This window comes from Branchiostoma belcheri, unplaced genomic scaffold, assembly GCF_001625305.1.
Source record: "Branchiostoma belcheri isolate BF01 breed outbred unplaced genomic scaffold, Haploidv18h27 scaffold10, whole genome shotgun sequence".
NCBI lineage: Eukaryota > Metazoa > Chordata > Leptocardii > Amphioxiformes > Branchiostomatidae > Branchiostoma > Branchiostoma belcheri.
This window is the reverse complement of record NW_017802380.1, coordinates 4,952,227-4,968,224: the sequence shown is the minus strand read 5'-3', so window position 1 is coordinate 4,968,224 and position 15,998 is coordinate 4,952,227. Positions and strand designations below refer to the sequence as shown.

Below are 15,998 nucleotides of genomic sequence, written 5' to 3'. Positions count from 1 at the left end.
GTCGTCCCAAATGTATTTCTTAGCCAAGCCGAATCCTTTTAATTCTGAAGTTGCAGACCTAGATGGCGCAATGCGGCTGAACCACAGCTCGCATTTTTAACCAAGCACACAGGCTCTCTTCTACTGTTATCTGCCAGCGTGACAGGTGGTTTGATTCCCACTCATTTGTTTAACGTTACATTTCGCCACAACTCTGCGCAGATACGCACGGTATATCTTGCTCGAAACAGTCATAGCCATATCGATCGCTGCTACCATTATAACTGCTGAGACTACATCTAAAAGAACTAGAACAGCATTTGAACACGTGTACGCATTTGTAGCTAGCCTACAACGGACAGAAAATGACCTGTTAACAAACAACTTTATTCCAATATCGCATTGAAGTCGGGGATTAGGGTAAAGTTACATGAAAACACAATTCTTCGCACAAATTATAATAAAATAAAAATACTTATTTACTACGAGCAGGTAAGGAATTACAGTTTCTTACCTTGATTTTGACATAGAGCCACAGTCACGAGGCACAACAGCACGACTGCAAACGCACAGCTTGACATCTCAAGCCGTGTACTAGCTGATTCTTAGACTGATGTCTCTTCGGACTCAATGATACTGACTTCACCAATATATGCAAGATATGTATATCATTTGGACTAGGAAGAGGCGTGGCTGAGGCGGGTGCACATGCGAGGTCAGCATATTTACACATACGTACGTGTCCACATATGTACTGTTTATATATACCGAATGTTTATAAAATAAACCTTAAAATAGGTCATCAGTGTAAACGGTCATTTAAACCGTTTTCATGAAAATACGATTCAGATGCACGGATGAACGCACACGTTTCTTATAACTTTAGAATGCATTTAATAGCTTCCTCCAGTAAATGATACGCGTCATTCGACATTGAACTGAGAGGCCAGAAACAAGAAAATAAACATGGCGAAGGACAAAACTACAGAGTGGTCAATTTAATGAATTTAACGTTACGAAAAGTAGGAGTGCTGTAGAGCGGCGAGCGCGGTGGGTCGTCTGGTCGGGTCTGGGTGCGTCATGGCGCGGACTAACTTTAGTCCCTTTCCGCTCAGGATGGGAGAGTCTTCACATCGCTTAATCAGGATAGACGGGTCGTCAACGTCAAGGACCAGGGAGTCTGCGGAGGGATGGGCTGGAAAATACAAGGTATATAGTTTAAGATATGTCCCTTTTATTCGGTGTCCTATTGCTGTTTCCAATGGGGCTGTTCAGCTCACCTTATGGCTCACCTGCGTCATAATAATTTTGACATTACCTATAGTTCTTTATGTTCGTGGTCTTAGTATAAGTTTCTACACCTTGAGTACGTCACCGCACTGGCCTTCTTGTATATTTACATGCCTCAATGATTTTTGTAGCATCACGCTTACCACAGCTGGCCACCAGGGCGAAGGTGATCCCGGCGGAGTAGATGTCGGCCTTGGCGGACAGACGTGCCTGGTCGCCCGTCCGGACCTCCGGCGGCTGGAAGAATGGCGTCCCGTACTGGATGTTCGCACGGAGGGCCTGGTCTAACCTACAGGGGCAAGTAGGCTCATCAGGACAGGTTTTCAATGGTTGCACCATAGATCTATTACTAAAGTCACTTTTGGGAAGTCACTGGGGTTAGTCTTCTTAGTGAAGACAAGAAAACCTAGTTTCGTTACTGAAGTCACGAAACCGTGCAATCACGTTCCGGAGGATGTGAGTTAGTCTTCCTGATGAATTTCGAAGTAACAGGCAAAGTTTCGATGATTTCAATTCTGTATGTTTTGTGCGAAAGTTAAATTTCATTCAAAGACGGCCCTGTGGTACATATCTGGAGAAAATAAATACAAAACATTATAGCATTAAAACATCATGCACATGGGAAGCTGCAATTGCAGTTCACTAACTTGAGGGCGACGTCGAAGTCGATGAGAGTCAGACTTCTGCCGTTCTGTTTCTCCTCCACCAGGATGTTGGACGGCTTGATGTCCAGGTGGACCCAGCTGCGCTTGTGGATGTGCCGCTAGGGGGCGTTTAAAGAGCGTTACGTTTCAACACGTCACTTGTGGCAAACAGCAACTGCTGCTTGTTGCGTATCTGACAATATCTATGAATTTATTAAGAGTAAATGCTTAAAAATCTTATATTTTGCCTGACCTTGACCTCCTTCCTCATGACCTCAAACTAAATGAAAACCGATTTTGAGTACTTCATTAATAAAAAGAGGCTTAAACAAACAAACAAACAAACAAACAAACAAACGTACAATTGCCTCCAGAAGCTGTTCCATGTAGTCCCTGAGTTCACCTGAGCTGGACATGACGGGGATGGTGTGGACCTCTCCTACCCCGTCGTTTCCCCACGTCGTTACCTGAGGACAGAGTATCTTTTCGTTAAGATGCTCTTAAATCTTATACAGTAGATACAACATATGGAGAAGGGCGTAAATAAAAGTGGGCCTTTATACGCGAGCCTCGGATGTCAAACATCTGCATGTAATCCCACAAAACCCATTGTGCACTGCAATATCAGCTATCGAAAAGCATTGAGCGCCTAGCATTACGCTTCGAGTTGGCTCTGATGTAACTTTAGGTGTATGCAATCCCACTATTTTCCTCACCTGAACTTTCTTGTCCGGAGAGGGAATATATGGTTCCACCAACACGGTGACACGGTCCGGGTGCTTCTGGGGTGACTCGGCCGGAATCTGACAAGTTAAGGAAACAATAATTACGTTCGTTAATTTATGGTTACTTGAGGATTTCCATGTCGACCATGCACGCGTCTTTAACCCAGCAATATGACTGAGGCTACGACATTGTCTGTAAACACAGTATAAGGAAGGACATGTCGGTTCCATCCCTACCGTGTACCAGCTGAGGGCCTCCACGCAGTGGTTCTCTCCTTCCATGGCCGTGAGGGCCGCGATCTCGTTCCACGCGTTCTCGTTGTCTCGCGAGACCTTGAGGGCCACCTCCCTCCCTCTGCGTGTTCCCTTCAGTATCAGCGCGTTACTTGCCATGTACAGAACCTATTTCACACAAAAATGTATTTACAAAATTGGCGCATCATCTTCGGTAGGGTGTATTTTCCTGTTCCAATGTACCTATTGTGATTTCCCCTCCTCTTTCATATTTCTGTTTTCTATATGACTTTAAATCAAATTTAAGTAAATTGAGATGTGTTCGCTGGAATTGTCTTCCAAATGGTGAGGTATTCTACTGGAGGCTCTGCTATTTGCTTGGAGATGATTTCAACAAGATACCACTGTCTATTACGTAACAGTTTAATTCTATCACAAAAGCCACTAGCCTTGTCAAACCCTGAAAAGTCACTCGTGTCCGCCACTGCGCCCAGCGCGATGTTCGGATTACTCTTCAGATCGTCGAAGTCCCAACCGAACCAGTCTAAGATGTCGTCTTCCTGTTGTATATATATATAAGGGATTAGTGCTAGATAAAAAATAACAAATGTACTGTGTTGACATTCAAAACAACTAAAAAATCAGAACCTAAGAGCAGTGTTGTTGTAGCCTGGAGTCCAGCCTTGTTAGCTTTGGTCCGCTCCCCAAGATCCGCTACCCCGCCTCGGGGAGCGAACCAAAGCTAACAAGGCTGGACTCCAGGCTAGTGTTTTTGCGCTATGCTTGAGGGCTGAGCGGTGCATTTCATATGTTACGCTGAAGAGCGGTTACATATTGGTTATCCAACACAGATACAGATACCACTCTCTTATGTCAGTTTACATAATGTTGTGTTGATGTTGTGTTTACAGTCGAACACTGGTGACCTGGGCTCCGCTTTAGGAGCCCACATCTGGTTACCGCTTACCCACCAACCATATTAATAAATAAGCGGTGCCTTTATTGTCAAATTTGTCCAATGCTGTACCAAATTTGTAAACTGGAACATGTCTACTTATGAGTGAACCGGGGTCCACAATTTCCAAAGATTATAAGGAGACCATATTTCTCAAAAGGATCATCTGTAATTGCTTTTGCCAAATATTTCTGTGTAAGTCTAAATGACTAATTGCTTCCGCCAAAATAACAGCATCGCCTGTAAAAAGCTAACTTGTCGCACTTGCAGGAAATGTATTTACGTTGGCAGTATAGTAGCTTCACTCTTACCCCTAAGTTCATTCATATGTCTGGGGCCCAAGGACACTATATACATCTATATTTGATAAACATGCTGTACATTATTGTCGCAAACCTATCAGAGATGGTGAACATCTTATCGAAAGGTTTGGTGCTCACCTCAACTTCTCTCTTCCGGCCAGGGACAGACGACATGGCTGTTGCCGAGCCCACATGAACCGAGGACAACATTCACCACGCGGGTCACACATCCCAAACATGGCCGTCCGTCCCAGTTACGTTCAGACACTGACTCGGGACTTGTAAAGGCCATCTACGTGCAGCTGGTGACCTTGTGTGGCCATTACACGCGCCAGTCAGTGTGTGCAGACATGGGAATCATTCCGTTATCTTCAATATACTGTCAAGTGTGAGCTCGTTGGACCAGCTGCTTCTGGACCATTGCGTTTTCATGGCATCTATAGATTTAAATCAATACAAACTGCACATGTATACTTCGCAATTCATTCAAATGCGAAACGCCCTTGGTAGCAGCATTGATGGAACTTGTTTGCCATTATTTCTGATGATGTTGTGGTAAAATACGTTCGTTAACAAGTGCATATGGTAGGGTCTATGATGTGGAAGTCCTGGCCTATCTTATGACCCTGTGTATCAATGAGCCGGTGTCTTTTCACGAAAGGCTCATGCATAATGATGAACCTGACAAGAGCTGCCAAGAGCATCTGCTGCGTGCCAGATTCGCTGGGGGCATGCGCTCTGCGAACTTTTCATCAGGGTTTGGTTGTTTTCGCTCTGAATCATTTAAAATAGTGGAAAACCTTCACATTGAAAGCTGCCGTAGAACATGTGGGCTAAATGACTTCAAGGTTAGGAACATCAAGATTATTTTTACATTTCTAGGTCGCATACGAGAACCTATAAGAAAACAAATTGCAACTCAAAACGGTAAAAGAAAGGCGTCCGCACTACTGATGCATGTCTCCCTGGACCAGTCAATGACAACATGATTCGTTATCCTCTCTAGTTGTGCAGACGTGGCTGGAGATGAAAGCAACAGGTTCACAGACGTCCACACTCCGTCAGCGCGAGCCAACACCGTCTCCCCAGGGGTGTCACCAGATGTAGGCGCCGAGAATGACGCTAAGGGACAGATCTTCCGGCGCGAAGATTCAGTCGGCAGAACTGATGAAAGGGTTCAGTAGCGGACATATATCTATTACATCGTGCCGGTCGCTTCTGTTCATTATCGGGAGGTGGAATCAGATTACGCCGCTTTCTCCCTTTGGTCGGCGTGCGAGGCTTTGCTCCTGACGGACACCAAAGGCGGCGCCATGTAAGATCGGACCTGGAGGGGCCGGCTGGCGAGGCCTTTCATCAGGAAGGCCTTGATTGCGACGTCACGACGGACAGATTGGCGCAGCGGCGCTCGTTAGCAGGTATTATCTATCGTTTGTCAGACGGTAACACAACACGTCTTCTACCCGGCCAGATGACCATCTGTTAGGGGATGGAGAAGAAGCGGATCAACAGGTAGGAGACACCGTAAAGCCTCTCCGGCCACAGGGCCTGGGTCATGGCATGGGGAGACTATGCGCCACATGTTTTCATGTAGCAGTGGTCTGCCTTAATTGTTTCTGGGTGGATTTAAAAAAAATCTGGAAATGTGTATTCATTTCCTTACTGGATTCAGCGCTTTGGATTGGAAAAGACTCGAAACATTTTGCATGGCTTGGGCTAATTTTATGTAAGAAGACACTAGCTATCGCCCTTGCCATTGAGTGTTGACAAATTACCATGATTATATTTTCACAGGAGCCAAAATGGTAGCTGAAGAAGGAAGTCACACGGAGAGCGGGGATTCAGCCATGATGGCCTCCCAAGTGTTGCGTAGGCGTTGTGCACACTGTCTGACACAACCGTGTGTACCTCTCCTGCCTCACATTTGGACGGCATGTGCGCACAGCCCTCAGACAGACCACGGAGACGGCTGCCGCCTCTTGTGCCTCTCGGTCGGCGACTGCTTAATTAGTTGTATTTTTCGACGGCGCAATAAACTGCTCGTGCGCAGTTTCCCTCGACTCGCAGTTTTCGGCGATATAAATATACAATTCATGTCGAGCTGTAAATTAGACAAACACTGCAAGCAACATGTGTACGCGCTTTCGCGTAGGTTTGATTAGGACACTGCTTATCACTCAACATGTATCTTTGGAGGATACCCTACGCTGTGGCTAATAATAAGTACATGAAGCTGTGGCAAGAAGACTGTCATTAAAAAATTCACGTTAGGGTAGCAAATTGAACGCTTAATTTTAATTCACCAACAGGGATGTGAATAATTGTTTTGGCTTGTCTGACTGTGTGTCCGTTTCTGCTGTGAATTTCGGCTACAGGGTATTTACATTCTAAGAGGATGAAGTCTGCCATCCCATGCGGTATTTCTGAAAGGTAAAGATTAAGGAGACGAGGGTTACGATAGTACTGACTGTACCTTGTAATAATCATTGTGATGAATCGAACAGCTTTGTAACAGATAGTTTGTAACTCACTTTTACACTAAAATTTGATATTCGATGACTGCTCATTTGTTGTAATTTGTCACTATAATTGTTGACTCTAAAAACCTAGTCAACCATGCTGCCTGAAAGTCAGTGTAATGTACTGAAACATTTGCAAATAAATGAAATAAAATATGTCATTTATAGTGTAAATGAAGAAACATCTAATGCTACACAAATTTATGCCAACATTACATAGAAAATAAATCTCATGACACATCATCTCTAAAATCTCTATAAGGAGACTTGTTTAACATACTTAGTATTTAACGTGTATTTTCCTGCCTCTAGATCACCTCCTACATGTGTAACAAGTCCAATGCTCAGTCTGGGAAAATGGTGACAAAAAATCCTGCCATTAAAATTTTCCATCTCATAACATGGTCAGCATTATACTGGTCTAATTAGGTTTTAATTGCACAGTGAAATTTTCAATTTCTTAGATTTTCTTCTCTTCTGTACAGAGTGCTTTTTTGGGGATGACAGATCTGTTTTTCCCTGATGGGCATTTTTCTTTATCTCTTGTAGTTTTTAATCATCTGTATCATGTATCTAGTGACTTTAATCATCAAACCAAGCCTTTGCTTTTCTTCTGTCGACTCTAGGGAAGGAATCCTGCTGTTCCCTCACATGTCTCATCTGCTGTCCTCTCCTTTGATACTGAAACTTGTTCCCGCCCATCCCTGGGCGGATGTTCTTCTTTGCCAGCTCACTTCTCAGCCCGTGGTGTTTGCGGGTGGGCACGTGCCTGAGTGCAGCCTCAAAATCGTTGGTACGTTTCAGTGTCAGCATGATCTTCATGATCTGGTCTAAGGTGAGGACTTTGTCACCCAGCCCCCACCACAGGTACCTGTCCAGGGGGAGGGCAGCGCTGGCTATACCCTCACGTTTCACCTTGGCGTAAGACAGGTTTGTGGTGAGATTCCTGTCCACGAGGGCGCCAACAATGTAGACTTTGTCAGGGTCAAACTTTCTGAGCTCGTGGGGTGAGTCTGCCGTGAGGTACACCAGTTTCTCCTTAGGAAACAAGTCCAGATAAGACTTCTCTGTAACCGTCCCTAACATCTTATCAGCAAAGTCTTCATCGTACCCACGGCTGCGACCCAGCTCCTTGTAGGTCTGTCCGTCGGGGCAGAAGTTTACAAGGTGCACGTGGAATGGTTCTGTGTCCTTTTGGTTGGCTCCCCACGCTTCGTTCAGTTGGTCACACAGGTTGATCTTTTCCCTGAACTGCATCTCATCTTCATAGCTGAAGTCAAACACCAGCTACAAAAAGTAAAAGAAAAACAGAAGTCATGTTATTTGTTGTCACTCTTCAGAATTTGTTTTGTTTTGGCTCAAGAAACAACTATGGAAACAACTATGGAGAATGTCTGATAAATGCCAAGTTGGACACACCTACCTGTCAACACAGTACAACAACCAACAACACTACTAGTATTTAAATGCAAGCAAAGCTCTCTTCAGTCAAAGATCTACTAACAATTCAAACTAAGATTTCATGAATTCCCTCTATCCTAAGCTACATGTATGTAGCATGTGGGGCCTAGACGTTTTACCATGGTAATAACTATAATCAAACACTGTAAATGACAAATAAGAAGAGAAAAGTGTCCCACATCAGAGCCAAACATCATGTTCCTGGCCTGGTTCCAGCCATGGAACACGTCCATTTTCCTGCCCCAGATCATGGGCTGGAAGGTGGTACTTCTGGGCGGGGCTCCTTCCAGCAGCTCCTTCCTACGCTGTTGTTTGGCTGCCTTCTTCTCTGCAAAACTTCTCTTCCTGGTAAGTCAATGGTATTGTGATTAGGTCTATGATGTATGAAAGTCTACAAAGATGCTGCTGATGTACACAATTCATTGTAAGAAAAGAACACCTAAGTGTTTGCACTCACGATACACCGGTCACTTTACAAGCTTCGTTGTACTTTCAGAAGTGCATCTCATCCACTTGTAAACAAACAAGAAGTATAGAGGATTGCTGTCTTTACTTATACAGGTACTATATATAAACACATACGGCAGCTGCATCCACAATGTAAGAAAAGATGCTTACTTGTATTCAGTTTTGATCATGTAGTTGACAAATTTCTGTCTGGCCTTATTGGTGTGAAGACCCATAAACTGCTCAATATGGCGATCGGTGATGGTCACTTTTTCTACATCATACCTCTGCAGAAAAATCCAATATCAACATGTTTCGGGTTCAAGTTAAACAACACATATAAACACAGTGCCCTCATCAAAAACATTTTACACAGTCTTAAAATTATAGTTAGTCTTGTCAAGCTTATTTACACTCATTGTGACACACCTGTTCTTCAATTGTACACAAGTAGATATGTACACTTGTACATCTGAAAATTCAGAAGAATATCAAGTTTGATATCTCTATGTTTTTGTACCTTGAGCTATGGTTGACGACAAAAGGTGTATGTTGATTGAAGTGTCCTGTAGTTACCTTAAAAAGCCATCATCATCAGTTATCTTAATATATTTGTCCAGTTGTGAGGTAATTACACACTACTGAGTAAGAAAACCAACCTCAAACATGAGCTCCAGCTCCAGCTGTGCCCTCTTCCACTCCTTCTCCTCCTGACTGAGGTCCAGACTGTCCAGCTCCGACAGTTCCCTGAAGATCTCAGGAGCTCGGGGAGCTAGCACATCCACGCTCTCCACAACATCATTGTCATCGTGTACATTTTCTACACTAGAAACAGGGCCACTTTGTGAAGTACAGGAAGGACTGTCAGACGTAGTTGTATCTTTGCTTGCTGCTTTTTCTGTCTGGCATATTTTGTCACTACCATTCATACCATCTGTGGACTTGGAACTATAACATCTAGGTAGAAGACAAGAAGTCGACTGCTGTGGGCAAGACTCTTTCCATGAATGCAGTCTGCACCTGTGAGAGGATGATGCCCCCTGGTGTTGGTACAGAATGTGGGACTGTACGAGGAATGGACGTGAGTGCTGGCTGTAATCTCTGCTCAGAACTCTGGCAGTTTGGCCGAGTGCAGCTCTTGATATTTTTGACAACAGCATGATGATGTATAATAACTTGACTGAACACCTGTATTGGAAAAGAAATGCATTGGAAAAGGAAAGTATAGGCAAGGAGGCTTTTTTTAACCTCTGTTGGTGTACTGGCTTCCTACATAGTAATGATTGTGTTTTGCATATCTCTGGCAATAATGCTAACTTGCTATCAGAGGCAACGCCAATGTGTGCATGTCCAGGGATTTCCGCTGCAGTACCACGGAGAGCACCCAGGGACTCACAATTCAATGATTTCTTCGGTAGTTCAAGATATGACAGGTAAGTAGCTATTACTAAGCTATTACACATTTCATTACGATCCATTAAGTGTTATACTGCACAGCCACAAACACGCCACGTACCTTTAAAAACAACTTTCTGGGCGAAGGTAACAAGCAAGCAGTGATGAAGCACGCATGGCCATGCCGCGCCGGAAAACTACATGAAGGTTTAGGCGCGGTTATGAAAAGGAACAGTCATTTGTAACACTATAACTATCAAACGGAAACAAATGAACGGCTTCTCTAACCTTCCTCTGTTTGTGGCAGGAGTTTGGGCCGGAGTTTTCGATTAAATCCGTCTAAGCTTTTTCTCTTGGTCCGAGCGACGTGATTTCACATGGGCGCTGCCATCTTGGATATCCCACAGTTCAGTACGAAGAGGGTGAGTTCACTTCAAAGACGGGGGTACCAAGTGTAGAAATGTGGTTGAGAACTGCATCAAAACATAGAAATATGTTATAGATATGTAGTAAGTTAGATATGCTTTTAAGTCAATATTATAGGTATTATAAAGTTACTTAGTCGGTAAACAGAAAGAGTTTTAACATCCAGACTCTATACTGTAGACCCCTTGGATATGGTACCTACTCCTGAGGTCAAGTGAGGTCAGGTACGCACCCAACAACATTTGCCCAGCTGCTGTGCCTGCTCTAAATAAGGATGAGTTACCTTCTCCCTCGACTCACTACGAAAGCTGAAGTCGACCAGGCGATCAGGAACACCGCCGAGTTAGTTCTAGTGCTGAGGTTCGGGCGGGAACACGACCCCGTGTGCCAACAACTGGACGATATCGTACGTTGTCACTTCAGACTACTACCAGTACAGTAGGCCATGATTTTTTTTACCTCCATGAGTAGACTGGATCATGTGTATGCTAGACTTTTGTCATGGCCTTAACTCAGGTTCTAACTGAGGGGGTCATCGGTAAAATGACTGCGACGGCATGTTGGTCCAGTAGTCGAGGCGCTAGCCTGGGATTGTGGGAACAGTCTGACACCCAAACTTAGAGTTAGACCAGAGATGTGGTGTAATATTTTCGGTGATCATGCGATTACCCATGTACACAGTAGTCAGTACAGTGTGGTCTTACCAAACAATTTGCAAGTGCTGCTTTCTGTGGTTGTAATGTTCGCAAACCAGAATGGACATTTGCATGCCATAAGAAAACGTATCCAAAGTTCAGTGATATGAAAAGAAAGTACAAACTAGCAAACTGTTTGACATTTGTACATTGTAACCATTACTCGGAAAATAGGCTGGGCTCTTAGTTATTGACTAACTGTTGAACTGTTTTGTTTTTCTCCCACAGCTGTCCAAGACTTCCAATCTACTCTCCAAAATGGCAGCCATCTACATAGTGGATGTGGACAGTATACCGGTCTACACACAGTATTTTGACATCACCCTCATCCCTGCAACCATCTTCTTTTTCAACGGACAGCACATCAAAGTAGACTATGAGTGAGTTGTTCATCCAAAGTATATGATGAAACTTCATACCATCATTTTTGTTTTAGCTTGTGTGCACCTTGTGGTAATGTATACATGTACTATTCTTTGAGTAAAATACCATTTACAAATTAGCACTATGTCAAATTATTTTACTTTGTGTTGCAACTTTTTTTACTTCATAATTTAATACTCCTTTCCACTGAACTGTTGATGACTTCTTTCCACAGTAGACCAGATCACACCAAGTTCATTGGGAGCTTCAGGAACAAACAGGACTTTATTGACCTGGTGGAAGTGATCTTCAGGGGTGCGATGAGGGGAAAGGTCATGGTTCGCAGTCCCATTGACCCCAGGAACGTCCCTAAATATGAACTCCTCTACAAGGAAATCTAACTGTGTGTCAAAGCACTTTTATTTATGTTGTACAGACTATATGTACAGATGTATTATATGGAAACACAGGAGAACAAGTTTAATGTTCTTACTTATATATGTATAAAGGGATCTATTTTGTACATGATAACTATTTTACAAAGTCTTACTTCATCAAATGGTCAATGCAACTCATGCAATGTACCATTTAGTTTGACAAAAATAAAACTCAAATGAATCCATACTTAATAACAATTGTCTCCTTAAAAATACAGCCTGCTATAGTCAATTCAAAATATCGAAGGTAAAACGTATCTAAAATGATTTCTAATCATGATCACTGATATCCTCTTCATCACTGAAATATTCATCTTTCTTGAACTTTTTCTTCTTTGTGTCCTGATCAGCTTGTGAAGTGCTGGCCTCAGCGTAACTGCCTGTAGCCACTCTGTATCTGTACTCTTCTTCCTCAATCTTGGCTTGCTGGAAGTACAGATGAAGAAATATGATCAATTCAAGGTACTCATAATTTTAAAAACCAGTAGTGTCCATGGCATTTTAAATTAGATTTCACATTGGCAGTTCTAGATACAGGATAAAAATTGAAATGACTTCCAAGCCTGGCCAAATAATGTACCGTTGTTGTTTGCCCAAAGGTACAATAATATGGGAACACAGATTTTCTCTCTCAGCACCTCAATTAAAAGATTTGATTCCCCCAAAAAGGATCCAATCAAAGTAACAAGCATGTAGTGCTGTATGTGGTCCCTTGTGGAAGCATGATTGCTGACCTCATATCTGATGGCAGCCCCCAGGCTGTCCAGGGCAGGGTCCTCCCCCTCATCACTCTCCTCTTCCTCCTCCACCTGTTCTTCTCTGTGGAGAACACAAGGATTTTCCTGGTTAGATTTCATCATCCATCAGCCCATGGGGTCAACACCTGCACTGGTTAAATTTACACCTCCATGTATATATATCCATTGGACTGGGGGGGGGGGCATTTTGACATATAACACATATGTACACAAATGTACAGGCACACACTAGCATAACAAAAGAAGTATTAACATGTTGGCCCTCCTCCCAAGCAATTTCTAGTCCCTTAAACCATAGGCAATGACAGCCCCCCTCCACAGGGAATATTGATGTTGATGAGAGATTTTACACATCTATTTAACGACTTACTCCGGCATTTGAGACTTCTTCCTTTTCCTCTCCTTCTTTGGTGGAGGTTCTCTTTCACCCAGAGTGTTCTTTGGACATGCATAGCTCAAGTGGCCTTCTTCCTATAGAGGTAGAAAACACAAACAAGGCATATATTATAGTACTTAATATGCTCCCGATAAAATAACTATTGAATTAAACAGCATCATGTACAGCATCACTGACTACTAAGAAAGCAACCATGTTTTTAAAAGTTTCACACTTGTAATTCTGACAACTGTAAGGCTCACCCCACACTCGTAACACTGGCTCTTGTCCTTGTAGACTTTCCGTCGGATGAACTCTGAAGCCCGTCCATTGTCTTTGGCCATGCTGCATTTGATGGTGCGCCCAAATAACTGTAACATGGAGCATATTACATTTGTACTTCTTTTTTTTCAATGTGGTTTTGATATTAGGTAAGTCTGGGAGAGCTCATCTGCTAATCTGTAAAACAAGTAATCAAATGTATAGCCTGAAATATGAGCATACGTACCACTTTCCCACTGAGTGCTCGGACACAGGCGTGTGCCTCTTCTCTCTTCAGGAACAGCACAAAGGCCACTCCTTTACTTTGCCTGGTGACCTTGTCTCTCATAACTGTCACCCTGGGTTATGTAAAAAGAAGGGCACGATCAAAATGCTTTCTTCATAAGTATTTTACTTTATGTTCAAATTCCTCTTTTGCATTACCTTTCTTTAATTAAATTTGTTTCATTAATTCAGTAATAATTCTTACTACAATGTAGCTGGATACTTACTTGACCACCTTGCCATACTTCTCAAATATCTGAAAAATAAAAGCATGACAGTAACATTAATTAGAATAAAATAAAATAAAATAGTGAATGAAACTAACAATAATTTAGTCAAGACTGATGTGTACATGGATCGTAAAATGTTCAAGGGGCATACATACATGCATATATGTAGTATCATTGTCTACTCAACAACATAGTATAGACCAAGGAGGTGTAATATCCTTGTATAACTTGACGAACATGGTGTGAAAGATGCTCCGCCAGACTAACCTTGTGCAGATCGTTGTTGGTGAGGGCAAACGGCAGGTTGGACACGTAGACTGTGGTCTTACTGGGGGCCAGCCCGCCGCTCATGTCTAATATCACACAAACCGTGTTTCCAAGAGGCAAACTGTGGCTTCCAGGCTCTGGCTAGATCACAAAAGATCTACCGTTGGCGATACTCCTATCATACAAAATATTCGTTTACTGGTTATCTATGAAGCAACATGAACAGCTGCTGATAATAACAAAACACTTGAGATCAACTCTACTCTACAGTTCTCCACTTAAGAATGATGATGAAGTACATTTTGTAGAGTGGCAAAAATCACCAGGGACAACAAAATTATAAGATTGCGTTGCACCCACAAATTATATCAGCAAATACTGATCGCTCTATAGGATCTACAGTCGAATATAGCACAGATTCATAACGGTAAAACAGTTCCTTACGCCTAGGGTATAGTAATTTAGAACATACGGGTCTATGGGGGCACAAATCATCGATACAAACCTAGAAAGACGAAACCGTGTCACATTTGTTGTCGATGGACGCCATCTTTGTGACCTCTCACCTTTTGGAACATTCCAAGTTCGCGATAGGTAGGTCTGTCTGATGGGGAATTTATACTAGTACATTTTCATGTAGATACATCCAGTACCTTTTACATTGTAATATGTTCCATGGAGTACAGAAAGAGATAAACAAAGGAGGTCACAAGGGGTCTCCAAATTTTACCACAAATTTCATATCGAAAGCTAATTATAAGTACATGTAAATGCCATTCGGTACTACATGTAACGTTAAGTAATTAACAGGTGGCACCGCAAACAATGTCAACGTCTCTTTTGATTGAGTTCACCAAGAGAAAGGCTTGATTGTTTTTTTTTCTTTCTCCAGAAATACATACTTAGTGAAACCAATAATATTTTACGCAACGGACAACTTTTTCTTGATGGCCACTTTTTTTTTATTCTTGTAGACGATCAATTATTAGGACTGTGAGATTTGAATCATGACCGCTCAATAACATTGAAACTAGTGGCTATAGCTAGCTGGGTTGAAACAGGCCGTCCGCAAATCAATCGGAGTACTATTACTGCAGAACAAAGTATCATACCAGGAGTCACACGTTACTATTAAAGTTTTGCTGACATCAGTGATAAAACAGTCATATGCATTTCGACACCGAGTCTGGACTACTTTTAGGAAAGGGGCAAAGATAAAGATTTGACCGGTCATGGGGAACAGTCCATTTGTTAGTTTGCTGAATTGCGTCAACATAAGTAAAACCGGTACAGACCGCCCTTAACTGGCGTTCGTTGGTCGCCACCAGCTGAGGAATTTATATCTGATATGTTTGTACCTACATAATAAAAGGAGAGACATTTACTACGAGTGTTTGAGAAATGTTTTGTTATACTGTGTAGAAATGTTACAGACAATAATGTATGTACTACCTAACCGTTGATGTAGTAGTGGCCTTAATTTTCCTTCGAAACAAATGACTATCAGAGAAAAAACAGTATTTATTTATTCACAGGCAAGAAGCACATTTGCTTATATGACGCATTCTACTCAGTAGGCGGTTGTAAATGAAGTCAATGACTCCAAACTACGTCACCCGTCGGCGATAGGAAACTCTGCCAGTTACATGCACCCTCCGAGCAGGGTCAGTTCGCTCCGCCCAAGGGGTCTCCCCAACTGAGTTGGGAGACCCAACTGACCCTGCTCGGGAGGATGGTTACATGGTGCCTGGTTAATCGCGGTGTCCCTGGATTTTCGTCATGTGTATTGACTGTAGATGGGTGGAGTGCATACGTGCCAGAACGAGCAAACTAAGCACATTATCATTGGCAAAAATCCAGCTGACAATCGACATCCGCCTTCGCAGAGAGCTGACCTTAAACTTTGATCTGTATACAACATGGATGCAACACAAACCAAAGGGACTTGT

The 15,998-nt window shown here is 42.8% G+C and overlaps 4 protein-coding genes across 5 annotated transcripts; 1 reads left to right on the top strand and 3 right to left on the bottom strand.

Moving 5' to 3' along the window:
* Positions 1–992: 992 nt before the first annotated feature.
* LOC109469301 (calcium-dependent protein kinase 29-like) lies at positions 993–4,510 on the bottom strand. The gene is made up of 7 exons (XM_019767810.1): positions 4,268–4,510; positions 3,322–3,432; positions 2,876–3,040; positions 2,276–2,380; positions 1,917–2,032; positions 1,413–1,558; positions 993–1,174 (listed from the first exon to the last, which is right to left on the bottom strand). Exons 1-7 carry the CDS (start codon positions 4,337–4,339, stop codon positions 993–995), a joined length of 897 nt encoding a protein of 298 aa, XP_019623369.1. The 5' UTR covers positions 4,340–4,510.
* A 1,424-nt stretch (positions 4,511–5,934) lies between these two features.
* On the bottom strand, positions 5,935–10,369 carry LOC109472863 (mitochondrial ribonuclease P protein 1-like). Its single transcript, XM_019772730.1, has 5 exons — positions 10,240–10,369; positions 9,216–9,744; positions 8,728–8,843; positions 8,289–8,454; positions 5,935–7,935 (listed from the first exon to the last, which is right to left on the bottom strand). The coding sequence occupies exons 2-5, from the start codon at positions 9,714–9,716 to the stop codon at positions 7,231–7,233; spliced, it is 1,488 nt and encodes a 495-aa protein (XP_019628289.1). The 5' UTR covers positions 9,717–9,744; positions 10,240–10,369; the 3' UTR covers positions 5,935–7,230.
* Positions 10,370–10,578: 209 nt separating this feature from the next.
* LOC109469835 (thioredoxin-like protein 4B) lies at positions 10,579–12,064 on the top strand. Its single transcript, XM_019768566.1, has 3 exons — positions 10,579–10,783; positions 11,301–11,452; positions 11,671–12,064. The coding sequence occupies exons 1-3, from the start codon at positions 10,652–10,654 to the stop codon at positions 11,834–11,836; spliced, it is 450 nt and encodes a 149-aa protein (XP_019624125.1). The 5' UTR covers positions 10,579–10,651; the 3' UTR covers positions 11,837–12,064.
* Positions 12,060–14,635, bottom strand: LOC109469826 (zinc finger CCHC-type and RNA-binding motif-containing protein 1-like). Of its 2 annotated transcripts, none has more exons than XM_019768546.1 (8): positions 14,555–14,635; positions 14,050–14,224; positions 13,780–13,808; positions 13,515–13,626; positions 13,270–13,377; positions 13,001–13,101; positions 12,607–12,691; positions 12,060–12,298 (listed from the first exon to the last, which is right to left on the bottom strand). In XM_019768546.1, exons 2-8 carry the CDS (start codon positions 14,131–14,133, stop codon positions 12,143–12,145), a joined length of 675 nt encoding a protein of 224 aa, XP_019624105.1. In that variant the 5' UTR covers positions 14,134–14,224; positions 14,555–14,635; the 3' UTR covers positions 12,060–12,142. The 2 variants fall into 2 exon arrangements, with proteins under 2 accessions (XP_019624105.1, XP_019624114.1); XM_019768555.1 differs by having other exon boundaries at positions 14,050–14,190; positions 14,555–14,610.
* Positions 14,636–15,998: the final 1,363 nt, after the last annotated feature.

Excerpts from the sequence above, each read along its gene's own strand:
- LOC109469301 (XM_019767810.1), bottom strand. The coding sequence starts at position 4,339 with ATGTTGTCCTCGGTTCATGTGGGCTCGGCAACAGCCATGTCGTCTGTC. Across the intron at positions 2,033-2,275 it reads AACAGCTTCTGGAGGCAATT|CGGCACATCCACAAGCGCAG; the intron begins GTACGTTTGTTT and ends AACGCCCCCTAG. Across the intron at positions 1,175-1,412 it reads CGCCCTGGTGGCCAGCTGTG|CCCATCCCTCCGCAGACTCC; the intron begins GTAAGCGTGATG and ends TGTATTTTCCAG.
- LOC109469826 (XM_019768546.1), bottom strand. The coding sequence starts at position 14,133 with ATGAGCGGCGGGCTGGCCCCCAGTAAGACCACAGTCTACGTGTCCAAC. Across the intron at positions 13,102-13,269 it reads GCCAGTGTTACGAGTGTGGG|GAAGAAGGCCACTTGAGCTA; the intron begins GTGAGCCTTACA and ends CTACCTCTATAG. Across the intron at positions 12,692-13,000 it reads AAGAAGTCTCAAATGCCGGA|AGAAGAACAGGTGGAGGAGG; the intron begins GTAAGTCGTTAA and ends TGTTCTCCACAG.
- LOC109472863 (XM_019772730.1), bottom strand. The coding sequence starts at position 9,716 with ATGCTGTTGTCAAAAATATCAAGAGCTGCACTCGGCCAAACTGCCAGA. Across the intron at positions 8,844-9,215 it reads AGCTGGAGCTCATGTTTGAG|AGGTATGATGTAGAAAAAGT; the intron begins GTTGGTTTTCTT and ends ATTTTTCTGCAG. Across the intron at positions 8,455-8,727 it reads ATGATCAAAACTGAATACAA|GAAGAGAAGTTTTGCAGAGA; the intron begins GTAAGCATCTTT and ends TTGACTTACCAG.
- LOC109469835 (XM_019768566.1), top strand. The coding sequence starts at position 10,652 with ATGAGTTACCTTCTCCCTCGACTCACTACGAAAGCTGAAGTCGACCAG. Across the intron at positions 10,784-11,300 it reads GCCAACAACTGGACGATATC|CTGTCCAAGACTTCCAATCT; the intron begins GTACGTTGTCAC and ends TTTCTCCCACAG. Across the intron at positions 11,453-11,670 it reads CACATCAAAGTAGACTATGA|TAGACCAGATCACACCAAGT; the intron begins GTGAGTTGTTCA and ends TTCTTTCCACAG.